At 40.7% G+C, this 19270-nt stretch overlaps 1 protein-coding gene across 2 annotated transcripts; it reads right to left on the minus strand.

Annotated features, from left to right (window-relative positions):
- Nucleotides 1-1174: 1174 nt before the first annotated feature.
- LOC119898144 (cytochrome b5 reductase 4) lies at nt 1175-19012 on the minus strand. 2 transcript variants are annotated; one of them, XM_038712320.1, is made up of 15 exons: nt 18540-19011; nt 18039-18192; nt 17356-17456; nt 16862-16946; nt 15769-15850; nt 15619-15676; nt 14559-14652; nt 12915-12947; nt 12698-12820; nt 12276-12416; nt 11846-11992; nt 10359-10509; nt 9163-9249; nt 5330-5491; nt 1175-4497 (listed from the first exon to the last, which is right to left on the minus strand). In XM_038712320.1, the coding sequence occupies exons 1-15, from the start codon at nt 18621-18623 to the stop codon at nt 4443-4445; spliced, it is 1557 nt and encodes a 518-aa protein (XP_038568248.1). In that variant the 5' UTR covers nt 18624-19011; the 3' UTR covers nt 1175-4442. The 2 variants fall into 2 exon arrangements, with proteins under 2 accessions (XP_038568248.1, XP_038568249.1); XM_038712321.1 differs by lacking the exons at nt 1175-4497; nt 5330-5491 and adding an exon at nt 8722-8847 and having other exon boundaries at nt 18540-19012.
- Between the last annotated feature and the right edge of the window lie 258 nt (nt 19013-19270).

The following is a 19270-nucleotide window of genomic DNA, read 5'->3' on the forward strand; positions in this document are numbered from 1 at the left end:
TAAAGGATTCGGAGGACTTTTTTCACTTAGGCTACTAAGTAAAACTACAACTGCTAGATGGATTGGCAGGGGTCCATCTGTGGAATACAAGAGAGGGGTGTAACAGGAATGGGTGTAACTTGTAACAGGGGTTTAGCTAGTCTAGCAGGCTGCAGAGGAATTGTTTAGGATGGATTGGCACAACGCTTTGTATAGCCATGCATTGTTCCCAGGAGATTCTAATGACTTTGACGTGATCCCCAAACGATGCATCTAGCCATTAAGTTGACATTTTTGTGCCTGTTTGAAGTAACTCAACAACTACTCGATGGATTGCAATGAAATTTGGTACACACATTCATGACTGACCGGGAATTTAATGTAACATCTTTGATCCGCTGACTTTTCCTCTGGTGCCATTATCGGGTTACAAATTTAATTTGTCAGATATTCTTGTTTGTGACCAAAACTAATGAGAAAACAGCTGCACTTTGTGTTTACTGTCAATGTTAGCATGCAAACACACTTAACTAAGATTGCAAATATGTTAAACATTATACTTGTTAAACATCAAATGTTAGACGCAGGTGATGAAGTGTTGAGACAGTCCTGTTACATTGAAATAGAACAAAAAAAGCGATTGCTGCTTCTTTTTTAGTCATGCAGCAACAGAAGCTGAAGCCTTCTACGCAGTCATATTCTGTTTTAATATAATGCAGCTGAAAAGTACAACCGAACCTGAAATGAAAAACTACAAACGAGACCAATTTCATGTACACTGCTACTAGTACTGTCTAAATTCTCTTCATTTCATGAACAAAATGAAAGGTCACTTTTAGCTCAATGGCATGTTTAAGCCAGAACACACAAACAGTTTCTGCATTTTAATGATAAAAACTGTTTTTAAAGTCAAAGTACCATCAGATTCAGCAGGATAACTCTGGGCTGATATGTGGACGTAGCATCTGCATTTTCTTGCATCTGTATTTCCCATCCACCCTGTCTGGACTACACTGAAACAGCAGAGGAAGTGTCAAGGACATGGAAGCAGTTATATTTCTACAACTGCACAAAGGCACTCAGCCACTTCAGTATATTAAACCACTTCTCCAGGGCATGTTCCTGATAAATCCTGTGAGGTGAACAAAATTTGGCAGGAACCTTTGTTGGAAACAAAAAAACAGACAAACATCACTAACAGAAGGAACCACAGCTTTATTTTGACTTGCCAAGTTACAGAAGGGCTTCTTTAATTATTTCTTGATAAGAAAATTAGCAAAACTAAACAGCAGCTGTTTGCTACTCTTTCTCTAAACAGGCACATTATCTGCTCTTAGTACGCAGTGTCTTGTGGGTCTTTACCAGGTAAAATCCTTTTGCGGTTTATTTGGAATAAAACAGAAGAGTTCCACCTTAAAACAGTGGCCATTTGTTTGGCTCAGGAGCAGTTTTCATCTTCATCACAAAGAGGACTAAAAGAATTAAGCTGTGGCACAAACGAGCCTTTTAAAGCAGACTGGGAAAGCAGATTCACCCGTCATCATTAACGCACAGGTGTTAAACCAATGGGCCCTTCAGCTATCAACACTGCCACATGACAACGGCGGCCAGACGTCTGGAGCGGACATGATCTAGGTTTTACCCACACCGATCTGTAGTTTTGGCGCACACATACGATGCACAGGACAGACAACTAGCAGTCCTGAAGGAAGTGCAGGCAGGCATCGAAGAGGCTCGAGAGCGCAGGAGAGGATGTCTTCGTCTGACATTTGGCAGGCAGAACTTCGTGATCTGGGCTGTTTTGGAATGCTTTAATGTGTCAGTCTAACCCCAACGCACTGGGCAAGAGTGAGGAGCTGACAATCCAATCTAAACTTGAAGTATATCCAGAGCAGCTGCCAGAAGGCCCTGTGAAAACTGTGTGATATGCTGGTGTAATTTGGCCTCCTGAGCACAATTGTTTATTTAAGGAATCATGCTTTGCCACTCAGGTTGACTCCAGCCACCCCCTGAGGAAGACCCAGTGTGGATCAAAAGTGGTCAGCCTTCTCCTTGATTTGTATTTTGTTTTTAAACTTTGATTTAACTACATCCTTGGCTCTGTGCCTGAAGTAAGCCCAGGGGCTTCCCTTTTTCTATAATTTGACTCCAAGAGCACCTTGCCTTGTCGTGGAGTTTACTTTACAAAAGTGAGCACCTAGTATTTTTTCATAGGCAGCGGCTGCGGCCCTGTGAAAAGGCTTTGCAGGCACCAAGTGCTAAAGCAGTGATGCATCAGCCATCAACAGCAGCAAGCACCTCTCCGCCTACCTAGGAAGCACAATGCATTCATGAGAGCTGGTGAGCGGCCACAGCTACAGTCCAGGGTGTCAACAGGCCTACTAGCTGCTGTGACTGACTGGCAGTGTGAGGACAAGTTCCCTTACTTTGCTCTCTCTGCAGTGCCATCATGCTGCAGGACGTTACAGACGCTGCACTGAGAGGAGGCATCAGGAACACATCGGAGGCTTCTGACCAGGAGGAGGGATCTAATGGGTAGTGCTGCGGGGACACACATTGGGCTGGTCAACACTGGCTGGGTCGAGGGTGTCTAAAGTTGAAAGATGTGAAACACCCAATGATCCCAGATTATATCAGTGATGTGTCCCAGTCCTCTGTAAGGTCTAAGAATCATTGCAACCTTTAGAAGAGGTGTTCAATTGGATAAAGATAGCTGTAGAATAAATTCCACCTCCTCTTCATGGCAGTCTTTGCAGAAAAGTTACATTCCAACTGTGCACCCACACTCTTGAGCAGCATGAACTTCCATGCCAACACTACATCAACAGAGAAAGGCGCCTCCTGACAACTAAGACATCAGTGTGTGATTGGAAACTATGAAATATTTTGCATTGTTTACAGAACCAGTACTGCACTATAGTACAGTGTTATCTCTAGGGATGGGTATCGTTTAAAATTTTACAATACCAATACCAACAGAGTACTTCTTTCAATACCTTGCATAAAATGCCACCTGTTGAAGCCGTAGTAGTTGATTGGTAGCCTATTATTTTTTATCGTTGTTATGGACAAGCAAGGTTATGCTTTTTTTTTTTCTTGTTTCAAATAACTGTTAAATAAAAGTATTGGGAAATTGTATCAGATCCTCCTCAACATGATTAGTTCATCCTCACGGCTAGTATTATACAGGGAAAGACTGCAGCCTGCGAATATTTTATATTTGAATGAGAGGAGGAGTGAAATTGTTTATTGACCAAATAAGGAAAATTAATTTAAGGTAATTTTTTGGTATGTGTGTTGAAAGTAAACAAAGGAAAATTATTTTGTTAACTTTCGATCAATAAACTGAATTGAAAGATTTCTGCGAGCGCTTTTTCCTTCTGTTTAAACAAGTTACTAAACTACACTAAAGACTCTCAAACAGAAGAGACGCTGCACGTCCAGCCGATCAAACCAGCTACACCTGAAGCAGCCGGAGGATCCGTGAGCAAAATCAGCTGATCGAACGGTGACAAGTGATGTGAACAGCAAAGAAAAATGTACAGAGAAGTGTTCAGTGACAAACCTGACACGCCGCCGAAGGTGAGCGGCTGTTAAAATCACGCACGGACTGAGCGCGTGCAGGCCTTTTTATTCAGTCTATGGTGCAGGCACAAAAGGAAAAATAAAAAGCGAGCTCTTCTCTTTCTTTCAGTGTGTTGCTTGCCTGTTTGGCTGCAAGCAAAAGCAGACAAATAGTAATGTTTTGCCGCGATCTGGTTACAAGAAGTATCGATTGAAGTACTGCTTTGACTGTTTCGGTCGATACCATAAAGGCGATACCCATCCCTAGTTATATCACTGCGTTTCCTTTCTGTTCTGCAAAGTGACTCATTTTAAACTCTATCAGACTCTATATTAAACTTGATTGAGTCAAGACTCCAATCAGAACTGAGTGAAAATTGCCTCACTCTTAAAGAATGGGAGACTAACCTTTAAAAATGTCACCATAATGCATTTTATTTCACTGCAGTGGTTTAAACTGCATCCATGTAACTGGAACATTAAGATCTGGGAGTGTCTGCAGACGATCATCTGCTCATGCTAAACGTCTTTTTATATTGCATTTACCTCATCGGTTTACATAATCTCATTCATTTATCTTAATATATTTTGCTGCTTTTCTTTACAATGTTTCAACTCTATGAACTGTATTAACTTTGTTCCAGACACTGACAACACTGTCCACAATCTTAACAATCTTACTGCACTGTAATTTAGTGATCTACTGTTCAGCCAATCAAAGACTGGAGCGTGTTATCTGCTGTCAGCATCATCAGATTTTTGGTGCATAGAAATACAATGTTCCTTTCATTTCTCACAAACACAAGTTTATAAATTAAATTAGACTCTCTCTCTCTCACACACACACACACAGGCATACACAGTCTTTGCAGGGTGGAGTTGGATCAGGGCAGAGCTCCTCAGCCCTGGAAGGCATGGAGCTCTTCCTCACTGAAGCCCTGCTGCTTCAACAACCTAAAAGACAATGAAACAGAAAAGGAGGTCAAGACAAAGCAGATAAATCCTAGTCTCCTGGTAGCGCCTCCATGCTCTGGACACTACGCTGACAGACACAGCAAACCTTCTTGCCACAGCTCGCATTGATGTGCCATCCTGGATGAGCTGCACTACCTGAGCCACTTGTGTGGGTTGTAGACTCCGTCTCGTGCTACCACTAGAGTGAAAGCACCGCCAAAACATCAGCCAGGAAGCACAGGAACTGAGAAGTGGTCTGTGGTCACCACCTGCAGAACCACTCCTGTATTGGGGGTGTCTTGCTAATTGCCTATAATTTCCACCTGTTGTCTTTTCCATTTGCACAACAGCATGTGAAACTGATTGTCAATCAGTGTTGCTTCCTAAGTGGACAGTTTGATTTCACAGGAGTGTGACTGACTTGGAGTTACATTGTGTTGTTTAAGTGTTCCCTTTATTTTTTTGAGCAGTGTATTTTTTCTGAGCGTCAGAATTTGATCTATTTGGTTCAGTCCTGTGCAATAAGGGCTTATTGTCGACATTTCACATGTCCTTTCATCGGCTCACACCAAATAAAACTGTAATCTGTATATACTGTTTTCATCTGACAGACTTCTCTGTCCTGACCCTGTCTGACCGACCGTTAAGAGTAATGTCAACGTGTTCCCAGACCGCAGCTATTACTTGCAAACAATGTTAAAATCAATTAAAGAGTGTTGCCAAAACTATGAAAATAACATTTTAATAGTAGTGAAATGGAAATCCTTTAAGCTGCAGTATTGTGTTGTATTTTCAGAGGGAATGGTTCTATAATAAACGTTATGTTACATACCCTGTTGTTAGCTCTGTAAAGGCAGTGGGGCCACAAACACACACATAGCATTTGGACCCATCTGGCCTGTTGAGGAAATCCTTCAGCATGGACTCATCCACCCGACCCTTCCTTTCGGTCCAGCTTTCACAGGGCTCAGACAGGACGTACGCCACCTGAAACCTGACACACAACACACACATCCTGAAGATAAACAAAGACACTGAGGTCCAGATGAAGCAGAGGAGTTTGTAAAACTGAAAATCTGCTGCATTTCACACTTCTGCCTTATTACAAATGTATCAAAGCTAAAATCAGTGTACACTCACACTACGACTCGTGTGTCCCTCTGTGCACATTAACCTTGAAAAAGACTACATAAAGTCACATCCTGTCAATTCTGATCTAGATGTGGGTTAAAATTCTGGTCCCAAGTCATGATTTGTTTAAACTATGGCAGCTTTGGTTAACACTTTATGTTTTCCAGTTTCGTTCCTTTAAGGTGAATGTCAGGTATTGTACTGTCTCTGTGCTACCTGGGGGCACTTGATGTACTGTGATGCACCATTGTGCTGATTCTGCAGATCTTCTTAGTATAGGTGCAGCCCTCTAAGCTGTGGGCCACACTGGTTCCTTTAGCTAGCTGAAGACAAAGCTGTTTTGGGATCCGACTGTCTGGTCTCAGCTAAATTTATACACAAAGTGAGACTGAGCGCAGATTAAAAAGTCTGGGATGAACCTACTATAGGGCTGTGCGCCCTGGAGTTACAGTACATAACTAACATTGGCATCTATTCATTTTGAACACGCAACTCCAACACCCAGCTGACCAATGGTGTAACTAGGGCTGGACAATAAATCAATAATAATATCAACAATAATATGTCAATATATTGTCAATAAATGTGTGATTTGATTCATTTACATCACAAACAAATTGGCACTTTGTTTTTATATTAAGAGGTTTTTTTTGTTGAGGAAAAGAGACAGAAAAAAAGAGTTACTTATCATATTTGTTGAGAAAGATTTTATCTTAATTGTTTTGAATGTTCTACCTCAGATTTGTGAAGTGATCCACCGTTTGGCATCAAGTGTTTGTCACATTCTGACCAAAAAGAATAGTTTAAACACACAATTAACCATCTGGTTTCTTTCATTTTCACTCAAGAGCAAAAATCGGCCTTTAAACTTGAAAGAAATAATAATTTAACATTTATTGTGATAACATTTTTTGGCCGTTCAAATTCCACTTTAATTCATTCTGTCATTAGTACAATGCTACGACTGTCAAAAGCCAAAGACATAACAGTTGACAGAAAGCTAAAGCGGGTATTGAATACACGCAAGATCTAGTACATATACACAATGTCCTTTCATGGGATCCTGTCACTACTATCTTGTTGCCTTAAACGCATTTCCATCCTCTTTTCCCTTCCTCCACTGCTACTTCATTATAGTGGATGTAGTTCAGTTCAGTGTGCTTTATAGGCATCAATGTTTCATTTAAATAATGTTGGCAAAGCAGTTTGCAACAAAATCAAATAAAAATCAATCAAGATTATAAATTACAAAAATGAAAAACAATTGGATTTATCTCGATTCAATTGAAAGAAGACAGGCCAGATAAAATCTTTTCTCTTCAATATTTTATAAAGACATTATTAGGAACTTATACTTATAACCACTAGGGCTGGACCTGAATATTCGATTATTCGTTTCTTGGGTAGGTATTCAATTTTCAATTTTGTTTTTTTCCCCCCACACCTCTGACCTAACACTCGAGTTCACATCAAAAGGGAAGCAAATGCCAAAGACCTCAACTATCAGTGTGGCAGTTACGGGGTTTATTAAATTTCTTTACAGATCCAAATTGTCAGTAAACTGTACAACAACCAACAACATAATGAACTTATAAAAATAATTATATTAGGCCTATTGTAGAAGAACATTTAGTAGGCTATAATAAAAGTTAGAAGTGAATCTTGCCTAATAACGTGTTGTTTTAGTTACGCTCATCCCGTCTGCTCTCCCTGGATCCCCGCCTGGCTAAACTATTCCCGCATTCTGCTCTGAACCTGCTCAGCTCAACCTCTCACAGTACGGACTGTCAGCTAGGGTTTCCACCTGCTGCAACAAATAATCAACATAGTAGACAAAAAAAAAATCGATTATTAAGTTGCCAACAAATTTTATAACTGTTTTGTTTGACAGTTCACATTATTGTTTAAACGTGGCCCATATCAGACTCCAGTGTGAACTGTCCGCGGCCTGAAAGTGACCCACATGTGCAGAAGAATAACACGTCGTCACACCCAGCAGCAGCTGTTGCAGGCTGCAGAAGTAAACAAGGAGCCACAGAGGTTATGACAAGTGTTCACAACTTTTCTGTTTCATTACGGTTTCTGGTGCAACTGCCCCACAACTCACTCAGACTCACTCTCACTCTCTCTCTGACCTTTACTGGCCTGGGAGCACATCAGTTATGCTGGAGCATCTGAAGAGGCGGCACGTAACGCTGGCTCTCCGGATGATGAAGACTCGACAAGGTAAGATAGTCGGCAAGCTAAGTAGCCTAACGTTAAAGCCATGTTACTTCGCGTTCTAAGCTGAAACGTTTTCTATACATTTGCTTGGTTCATAAGTGTCTGTTTTATACGGTCTATGGCTGCGTTCAGACTGCAGGCCAAAGTGACCCAAGTCTGATTTTTTTTTTGCCCATATGTGACTCAGATCTGATCTCTTTATGACGGTGTGAACAAGCCAAGTCACATGGGGTCTGATCTTTTCCAGTTTGGATTTGGGCCACTTCCAGATCGGATCTTTTTAAATGCGACCTCAGTCTGGACGCTATCATGATAAAAAGTTTAATTTCTTTTGATATCAATAATTATCACAATAAGTATCAAACTGTTCTTTTGTTCGAGTTTAAAGTCTGATTCTTGCTCCTGAGTGAAAGTTGAAGATACCCGATGGTTAATTGTGGTTTAAACTCTTCTTTATGGTCAACACTTGAGGCCAAACGGTGGATCACTTCATAAATCTGAGATAGAACATTCAAAACAATTATGATAAAATCTTTGTCAACAAATATGCACGAGTAAAATTAAGTAAAAGCTTTTTTCAGTACATTTTCCTCAACAATAAACAACAAAAATTCCTAAAGTCCTAATTCGTGTATGATTCAGGGGAATATTGTTATTATTGTTATTGAAAAAAAATTATATTGTGATAATTATTGTTATTTTATTGTCCAGCCCTACTTTCAGGCAGACAGACAGTTCACACTGGAGTCTGATATGTGCCGCATTTAAGCAAAATGTGAACTGTAAAACAGTCGACTTCTACTAGGCTAGCCGTTAAAAACAAAGTTTTTGGTTAATAATAGCCTATGAGAGCTATGAGAATAAAGAAACGGGAGCGCACACACACACAGACTTACACACTCATGACTGCAGTCATCTCTCCTCCATCAGATTCTCCCTCACTCATGTCCCTGCCAGAACTTCTTGGGCATTCATCCTCCTTCTGCTGTTTTGCTTCTATCAATCAAATACATACTGTAGCTCTAGCTCGAGACATGACAGCCTGCTGATCAACAGACGTAGTAATTGATTTATAATAAATAACATTTGCAGGCCTGGTTGTGAAAGAGACAAATAGAATAACGCTGGGGACGCGCAGGAGGAAGCGCCGCTAAGGGTCAATTCTCACACGAGCAGCAGCTAAAAGTATCACTGCGAGCCAGCCGCAGAGCTCGGTCTCAATCAGTTAACCTGGGCGTTGAAAGGAAGCGGCCAGCACATCCGCCTCCTTTGTGTGCCGGGCTTTAAAGAAAAAACACACAGCTGTAGTACCTCTCATTATTAGCAGCCAGTTCATCCAGTTCACAGCGCCACAGAATGTCCTCCTCTCGTCGGTTAAAAAAGAGCAGCTTGGTTTTTCTGAGGACACACAAACGTGGATTATCAGGCAAAGCCTTGGATTTATAATCAGTGACACAGTAAAAAGGAACACGCGGTGTCTTTTTTTTCTCTAAACTGTACTTTGGATTGGAAAGGTTGATGATGACGACAAAGAGTCTTTTTTTCAAAACAAAATAGGTTTGCAATGCAGGAATCACACTTTCTGGTTTGGGTTTTACCAGCTGACATTGAATGGTATTTTACATCTTTAACTCACTATTTCAATTTATAATTTATCTTAGGGATGTCCTGATGAGGTGTTCTGCTTTTCTTTTAATCTAAAGTATTTTAAACCTGACGCATTAAACACAGAAGACAAGTGACTAGCAAGATAAAACTGTGTAAGTACGGGTACATTATCAAGGCAGGAGGTAAATAAAACACAAGACACAATAATAGAAAAGAAAGAAAATAGACGAAGATCAAGAAGAACTGGAGTCAGAATCCACAGATACTTCTTCACATTAGTTTAATGTTATTAGAGAGGAAATCATGCTCCCCGCATTATAATCTGCACAAGCACTGAGAGACAGAGCGTTAAGTTGGAACTCTCATTTTATTCCTTTAAGCTGCTATAGGTACAGACTTTTGCTGGATATTCAAGCAATGAAAACTGAATTTTTGGAGGAGTCTGTTAGACTCTACCTTGGCTGTGCAAGGGGTTTTTAAACCTCTTCTGCCCTGGTAGCATCATGACAACACGATCTCCTTAACAACTTTTTATACATTTATTTTAGTGATCTCAGAAGGCTCTGCTGCTGTGGCCTTTATGGTAATCTGACAACACTGAATATCAGATTTGTGCCATGTTTCCGTATCAAGTAATAAGGAAATCTTGCTAGGTCTGACCAGGCATGAGACCAACACGTTAAATTGTCATCAGATTACTGTAAAGGGTAGAGTGTCTGAAAGAGACAATATATAAGGATAGAGGCAATATAGTGAAAGAGAAAACACAGTGAATGCATAAAAAGATAACAAGAAAGAAATGATGAAATATAAGTGATAAGATTTTTTTACTCTGTGGCATCTGTGGCCCCCAGGCAACAAAGTGTTTTGCCCGGTCTAAGTCTTCTGATATGCCCCACCTGTTGGTGTCAAGGTCCTGAAGGGCCAGTTGGATGAGGCGAGCCATTGGTGTGAACCCTGTGCCTGCTGCTAATAGGTAGAGATGTGTGACATCACGAAGGGGGCGGAGACTGAACGTACCCTCTGGACCACTAACGGATATGCGGTCCCCTACAGTGGAACAGATAAGTGAACAAAGACATATATTTAACACAATTAGTCACAGTGCTGTCAGAGTAAAATAATCAGGAGAAACATCAAATAAAGAATACAGACTTTTCTAAATAGATAATGTTTAGTTTGGTGTGGACCGTGGGACAGTTAAGCCAGCTGGAAGAACCACAGAAAAATAAAGACTAAAGATAAAAATCATACTAATTGTTCAGCTGTTGACAATCACTGTAGTTAAGCTCGGAAAGCAGAACAAAAAGCTGTATTGATTAAAATAGAAGAAGAAAATCTGACACAGGTTCATTCTATTTCCAAGCATGAGCTCAGCAGTGAAAATATAGCTCACATTGGTGCTACGTTGAGTGACTGGCTAAGGTTGCCAACAGGTTGTCTACAGAGATGATTATCAAAATTATCAAAAACACTAAATACAACATGTTCGAAGCTAACTGTGAGTTCAAACATGGAGAGAACTCTGTTGTGAAGTTTGCGGACGACACCACCATCGTCGGCCGGACTTCATATCGGCAGGAAACTACCTTGCAGAGTGGTGCACAGAGATCAACATTCTGCTCAGCATGAGCAAAACTAAGAAGTTGATCAGTGATTTCAGGAAAAAGGAGATAAAGGCACACACTCCTGTCTACATCAGTGGAGCTGAGGTGGAGCAGGTGAACAGTTTCAGGTTCCTGGGAATCAGCATCACAGAGAACCTGACATGATCGTCTCACATCTCCACGCTGCTGAAGAAACGACTTTATTTCTTGAGGAAGCTTAAGGAGGCCAAATTCTCACGCCAAGTTCTTGTCTACTTTTACAGAGGAGCAACAGAAAGACTGGAAACATCACAAACAGGCATGTGCTGTGCACGGCCCAGGACCGGAGGGCTCTGCAGCTCCGGAGAAGGTTGTAGTTGGACATTATTTTCTCAAACATAAATTTGCCCTTATATAATGTTCTCTTTCTCAAATTTTGAATATTGCCTGGTATTTGTGGTGCAGTGTGTGTCTGCAGCAACAAGTGCATATCTCCTTTATGCATATGCATTTAAAGGAGGACTAGCCAAATAATGTCTCTAAAGAGCAGCTGCAAATGGTGGCGATGTATTAAAAAGATCAACTGAAACAAAATTCTTAAAAAAAAAAAAACCAATAATATAGAATAAGCAATAAGAAACACCTAACACAGAGTGGAAAAAGACTTGGGGGGAGAGAGAGTTGTGGTTTTAGGCTCAAAAAAATTTAACATGACATAAAATAAACTGCAAAAATCACTTTCACAGGCATTTTCTTCCCTCACATACAAAGAATTATATCACAGCCTGACTGTGACTTACCGATGTGCAGGCTGTTGAGATGTGGGGTTAAGACTCCGTCAGGGTAAACTTTGATCATGAGGTAGAGGTCTGATTCCTGTGAGGAGTGGTGGGAAGCTGCTGCCAGGTTCTGATCTACTGGAGTGTATGGCCTCACAATCTCTGTGCCTGGATATGGACACAAAAATAATTATTAAATAAGACTAAACAGCACTAAGTATCTTGTTAAGTCCAGTTAGTTCCCTCAGAACAGTGTCATTCCTCCTCTGTCAATGCATTCGTAATGCTAAAGAGATCCTCCCTGCATCTGAACAGAGATCAGTCGATAGATAGATATAGCTTTGGTTTGAGAACCACTGGATTAATCTCATCATCTATTTTCATCTATTATTGCTTAAACATAGAGGAACACGTATCCAGTACAGTGCAGCCTATCTGTATGGTTCCTTACCTTGAATGAGGGCTTTGAGGTAGACATGTTTTCCAACAGGCACATGCATGACAGTCCCATGTGGAAGTTGCAATCTGAACACGTGGGTGTTATGGTTTACCTCAGTCTTAGACACCAACACACAATCCCTATAGTAGAGAGCTGTGAAAAGGAGACGATGTAGACTCATTATTTACCTTTTTTTCTTGGATTCCTAACAAACAAACACATATCCAATGTTATCTGATGATGCTACCCTGTACTTTTGGTAGTTGTGCAAACTTTAATGCAATTCCAATATAAAAGATTTGTGTGTATTTGCTGGAAATGCAGACATCTTTACAACCCCATGAAGCCATTTTCCTGTTTCATTTCCTGCACGTCTAAGTGATTAACTGGAGCGATACAAGGTATGTCTGAGTGGCAAGGATTTCGGATCTCACCTCTGTCTTTTTTGCGTAGAAATGTATTGTGAAATTCCAGTGGTTGACCAAGACTTGTCCATTTTCCTTTAGCCTGCTTGCGTATGCTGATCTGGATCTTTCCCACTAAGAAGGCAGTGTGGACTGTTAAAGAAACAACAGATTAAGATTAAGAACAAGACAATCACACAGATTTCTGTTTTTATTCAGTTTTTACTGAATCAAGATCTTGTCTTACCAGCAACATTTCCCTCAACTTCATCTGCTAGACCTGGAAGAGCATGAAAACGACACTGATGTTACAAAAGTCACGGGTACAGTGTGTCCATGTTGTCTAACATGAAAGCACATGCAAAGGTTTAGCTGATCTCTGGGTTCAGCTGCCATATTTCAGTAAAACAACTGGGGAAACAAAGCGAAGTTAAAAAAGGATTGCCATGATGACCACCCTATAAACATAATAATAAGTAATCCTGGCGCTAACAAGCAAACTTTATTTATTCAGTATTGAACAGTGCTTGTTGTGGGCCGGTGCTCACTGATATGCAGTACCGGCACTTCTACATTTTACTCTTTGGTGTACTGTGCCTTTTTCTTGCGCACTCGCCCTTCTCACAGTCTGCCAGTCAGTAGCAGATCCATGCCCTGCATATTACCCCATCGTAATGAAATACAACTATAATGTTTGATAAACACCAACGGGCCACGTCCACGAAAATAAACGTTCCAGCAGAAACCTCTGTGGGACCAGTCCAGACAATGTGGAGGCCTGATGTCACTCCTCATATCTCTAACTCTGAACTAATGCAAGATGGGAAGCAATGTATTGACACAGACTACTGATTTAATATTGAATTTAAAATTTGACTGGGCAATATGGACGCACTCTCAGTAAATAATAACCATCAACTACTCAGCCAAGCCATGGTATAAAAAGCATTTTATATTTCAATATGTATAAAAGAAATCTGGGGTAGCCAGTTTGAATAGGCACTTTTCCTATTCAATAAACATTATACCTTATTCTGTGATGTAGAGGACTACGTATTCTGAGACTCCGGATGGAGCTAACTCCACCAAGCTGACTCCAGAAAGTAGTATAAACAGAAGTAGTCTCGTCCGTGCTGTCCGTGTAAGCGTTCTTTATGGGTTCAGTGACTGAGCAGGAGGTGAACTGGCACCTCTCCAGCTACCTGTCCACACTGCATACTGTGGTCCGTGCTGGACTGGCACGGTACCAGCTAGACTCGCCTTTGTTTGGTTTTCCTTTGTGGAAATGTTGCACCTGTACCTGGAGGGTGGTTTTTTTATTCGGATCACCTCCGTCGAGGTTCCAAGCGAAATCAGCTGTGTAGATTTTGAATATTGACAGTTTTACGAGAAGTGATGGCGGAACAAAAATGTGCTTGAAAGTTTTCGGAGTTGAGGGGCTCAGCAAGTGGCTGCGGGTTGAAGCCCGCTGTGACCCGCGGGAGGAGCGTGTGAGGCCGGCCAGCCGCCCGCTCACAGAGCCCTCTGCTCCCGCCGTCACACAGACCGCTGGAAGGTTTTCATACCGCTTATCTGTCTTTACATTCTGAGGAATGTTCAAACGTTTCAACTTAAAATCAAGAGACAGCTGTATGTGGGTCACTGATGTGTGTGTCGCATTGATAATTACGTCGCGGCAGATGTGTGTGGCGTTGCTATGACAACCAGCTACATTGAGGGGTACTATCTCTGGGTACTGACTGCAATGGAAAACGGAGCACGGCCAAACCGAGTGGAGGTGAGTTGAGCTGGTACAGGTAATGGGAAATAGGCAAATACGTACTGAACCTCAGTGTCACACTTTTTGCAGAGGACAGCAAAATAAAATGTAGAAAGCCAGATCTCTACTCACGTAAATGTATCATGTAGGACATTTTCCCCAGTAGCACTTCGAGTCGTAGAACACCTGCCTCAAGGTCAACAATAGTACAGCCTGAGCTGGGGATCTGACAAAATAAATAAACAATATGCATCAATATTCTACAATTGATCCATGCAACTCTATGTCGGTAACTTCATCCTTCAAACTTGTATGAAAATATGCTACCTGAGTAGCTGTTTCTAAGCAAAATTAAGTTTGATGAATGCACAGAGAAAGGTAGCAAAATCGTCGTCTCCTCAGGCCTCCCAACCCTAACATGTACGGTGTGAACAAGGCCAGACAAATCGATGAGAAACACAGAAGGCAGGCACCTTAAAAATCATACAGGCCTGTCAAAGGAAGCCCAAACCACAGTTGAGCCCAGACAATGTAGAAAATCAACATGCTGAACCCTTAATTGTTACTGATTATTGGACCTGTGAATCATCAATCCCAGACCTTGGACCTGCCCGAGGAAACAAGAAAACTGAAAATGAGCACACGGCTAAAGAAAAGACTGAGGAAAAGGATGAGCAGCCTAAAGAAGCACACAGTAAGAGGAGATGGAGGTTAAAAAAGAAATGACTCCAAAGCCTTAAAAAAGAAAATGTAGAAGTGATCACCACTGAATAATGGCTGAGTGATGTATGGAGTTTAATTTAAACAAGTTGATGTGTGATTGTTTGACTTAATCATAATGTAACCTGACGTGTGTATCATGAAAAAATGGAGAACATGCACACAGATGGCGGGGGAGAGTAGGAAGTACCTAAGTCAAAAAAAGAGCGTGTTAATAAGCTAAATTGCTTTGAAAGTTAGCGTGAGCACTGCGCTTGGTGGATCTATCGGTCTAGCCTTTTTTTTTTTTCACCTCCGTTTTATATACATCCCAATTGTTTCTGTTCTTTCCCAATAATCTGAACAGCCATATTTGTGATCCTGTACAATCTGTTTTTGTCCTTCACCCCCAAGAGTCCATTTATTAAATCTCTGCTCAGCTAGATATGTGGTGATCTCTCATGGATGTGTGTATGTATCAGTGAGCGCTTACCTTCCTTTTAACATAAATGACCAGATGAACAGTCACATCAGTTTGGAACCAGTCATACCTGCAGAAACAAGAGAAAGCAAATAATAAGTAAAGTATTAAACTTTGACCCGTCTGTAAAATATCTTCTTTGACGTGTACTGTCTTCAATACCGAGGCCGAGAGTCTTTGTCTGGGGGAGGAGCCGCTGAGATAGACGGGGCGAGGCCAGTCAGTGGTGGAGGAGGGGTGACAGCTGAGAAGAACAGAAGAAACACCACGAGTTCAGTTTAGGGTTAGAATGACAATAACTCGTTGCACTTAGAGGTGGCTGTTATTTCTTGACACCAACTGTAATTTGCTGCTTTGACTTAGGTCCTTGTTCCCTGAGTTGAATGCCACATGGTTCAACATCCTGCACTGCCTGCTGAGATGTTATTAGGCACAGCGCATTCTGCTAGATAAAATTTGATGCGAGAGTTTAACTGTTTCTATACTAGAAAAAAACTGTTTTCTTATTAGATAACAGTATTAGATACTAATGTGTGAAAGGCCAATATTAGCAGAATTCCCTGAAGCAATTCTGAGACACTTGACAAATACGAGCCATGCACTGTTTTGTTAAAGAAAGACAACCTAACCTGACTGAATTAGTGGGAATGGAAGACTGGGCTGCTGTTTGTTTTTAAAATCAATTAATTTTTGTGTATTAATACACACATACACACATTTATGGTTTTATTTTTATTTTATTAAATTTTTTAATATATTATTATAACAACACACACACACGTTACTGTTTAATTAATTTATTTTATTTTTTTATTTTCTAGGGGTCACACACACACACACACACTTACTGTTTTATTTATTTAATTTAATATATTATTTTCATTTTCTAACACACTCACGCCATTTTATGTATTTACTTTTATTTTTAATATTTATGTCTACATATTTTTTATATACTTATTTGTTATTTATTTATTTATTAACACACACAAACAACTTTAACTGTTTTTTTTACTTATTTAATGAAATGTATGAAATTAAATTATAAATAATCTATATGTGGCTTTGGCAACATGGTTGTTATACATTCATGCCAATAAAGCTGAATTTAATTGATCAAAGAGTACCAAAGTACATGCCATTCTGGCTAACACAGAGATACTGCTGCAGGCCAACTACAGACGTTAGACACAGCATGTGAGCACACTGAGAGACTGTAGTTTGTGTGTGTGTATGCGTATGTGTGTGTGTGTACCTTTAATAGCTGTGGTGACCTTGGTGGCCATCCTGCCCACCAGGCACTCTTTTAACATGGACTCGTAGTTCACCCAGCGATGGACCTGTGCACAGACACACAGATATTATCATAACAAATGGGAATGAGATGCACCAACTGCAATTTTCTTGGTTGGATATGATTTTCTTTCTTTCTTCCTTCCTAAGAACTATAATTGACAGCATAAACAAACATTTTGCTAACTTGTCTTTAATGGAAAATTGTTTCATTATTTTTCCACGGCAAAGATTTTGCACAGTGCTGAATACGAACACACACACACACACACACACACACACAGATAGACATTAGTGGTGGAATATAGTTGATCCATATCCCTTTGTATTAACTTGCAATTTTATTGTGTCTTTAATACATAAAAATGCAAGACCGCACGTTTTGAAATTATAACTGTAATTCTAAAAAGTAACATGAAATGAACAGTTTTTTACTTTCTCCATCACCTTTCATACCTGGTCAAACAGGTCAGTGCCATCTATTCCAGCTGCCTTCATCAGCTCCTCTTCTCCACCAGGGTGGTAGTCCATATATGGGGTCACATTGTAAACCATGCCTGAAAACATCCAGAGAAAGAAGAGCATCATGTTTATGAGTTCCAGCGCCATCTGTTGTTAGAAACTCATACCAGCACAGGCACTGAGAATTAAAACTATTTAATTTTAACTCATTAAATCGTTTTTCATTTGAAGCGGGGTTCTGTGCCAATCAAATTAGTTTTTTTACCACAGCAGAAACCCATATAAATGTCAATTTAGGGTGTGACATTTGCTGTTAAACTCAAGAGCCCTGTGGACAACAGTGTCAATGCGGCTTTATCAGGCCAACGCATAGACAAAACTGCAAAATATTAGCAACCAAAATAGTAAATACTTTATGATAAATGGATAAGACACATGCCTTTGGTGTGAGAGACCTGGGTTCGTGTCCCTAAGCAAGACACCGAACCCCTAGTTGCTCCAGAGGCGTGCAACCTCTGACATGTATAGCAAGAGTCAGCTTAATGCAAGTGGGATCAAGTATCATCAAGGTGACATCAAGTACTCTCCAATCTGCTAAGTACTACGGATGCAGGTTACCCATCCGTTTCTCTTCGGTGAGAACCAGCCCCTGTATCTTGTCTACCATGCAGGCTCACCTCGTATGCAGGTCCAGCAGTCCTCTCTTGTGTTGTGTTTCTGCAGCTCTTCCTGGGTAACTTCAATCAGGCGCCCTCTGAGTCCAGTCAGATCTTTTCCACTCTTGGAAAAACGGATCCAGTCCATTAGACTGTGGCCAGGCTTCAAGGCCACCTAATTATGGGAGGGGGGGGTGAAGAGTCATGTAAGAGGAGACGTTTTAAATGCCCTTCTGTTGATGTGTGAAGTCATGCAGGACCACATTTAAGACGCAGCAGCGCCATCTGGAGACTGAATATTACTGAACATACCGCTTATTAACGTCGCTATCATTTCAAATTAACACCCAAACAAGCTACTGAAAAGGATTTAGCTCGACACGAAGCTCACAACTTTACTGTGAAATGATTTAACGTTACTTCTGTCACTCGACTGCACACTGGCAGGTTGTGGAGAATAGTTAGGTCATAGCAGACATAGTTCCTGAGAGGAAACGGGTGTTCGTGTGTGAGCTGAGTTACCTTGTTCCTGCCGGACTGGCCGGACGGAGCGACCCGCTGCGGGGAACTCGCCGCAGGGAAAGACTGCGGCGGGATGTTCAACATGTTGTGAACGCGTCGGCGGCAGCCCAAGTTTCCAAGAAAACCTATTTAACCAACGGCAGTTTACCACACTGGCACATGAACGACAGCTTTGTAGTCACAATGGCTGCTTGGTGTTACTGAAACAACTCCCTTCCTTATTGAGACACATCTCTGTTGGGCAACGCTGCTTCACTCACTTCCGCTAAGCTAAGCTAACAACACATTACTGGCTGACTGTAACAGCAAGTTACGTATCTTCACATCAACGTTATTTATTAAAGTAAATATCTGGCGTGCTGTTCAAATAATTAAGAAGCCAAAGCATCAGTTGCTTTGCTTGCTAGTGATAAATTGCGAGCTGGATTTGCGGTTCCGCCGTTATGGAAAGACTAGTCGCACGTTTAGACGACGACGTCAACAAATGGCGTCATCAAGTTGCGACGGTCCTCGGTTGCAGTGTTTACAAAATAATAATAATAATAATAATAATAATAATAATAATAATAATAATAATAATAGTAATAATAATAATAGTAATCTTTATTTGTAGAGCACTTTTCAAAAAACAAGTTACAAAGTGCTTTAACAAGTATAAAGACAATAATACAAAAAACAATACAAGATAAAAGCAAGAAAACATTGAAAAGACTAAAATACACGTTTAAGAT

The sequence above is a fragment of the Micropterus salmoides genome, unplaced genomic scaffold (genome assembly GCF_014851395.1).
Source record: "Micropterus salmoides isolate LMB-PRFRI ecotype aquatic unplaced genomic scaffold, ASM1485139v1 Ms_hic_scaffold_11, whole genome shotgun sequence".
NCBI lineage: Eukaryota > Metazoa > Chordata > Actinopteri > Centrarchiformes > Centrarchidae > Micropterus > Micropterus salmoides.

Bases quoted from the DNA above. Each gene is read 5' to 3' on its own strand.
- LOC119898144 (XM_038712320.1), bottom strand. From the start codon at position 18,623: ATGTTGAACATCCCGCCGCAGTCTTTCCCTGCGGCGAGTTCCCCGCAG. The intron at 12,821-12,914 runs GTAAGACAAGAT...TTTCTTTAACAG, and splicing joins AGTTGAGGGAAATGTTGCTG to TCCACACTGCCTTCTTAGTG. The intron at 4,498-5,329 runs GTATGTAACATA...ATTGTCTTTTAG, and splicing joins TTTACAGAGCTAACAACAGG to GTTGTTGAAGCAGCAGGGCT.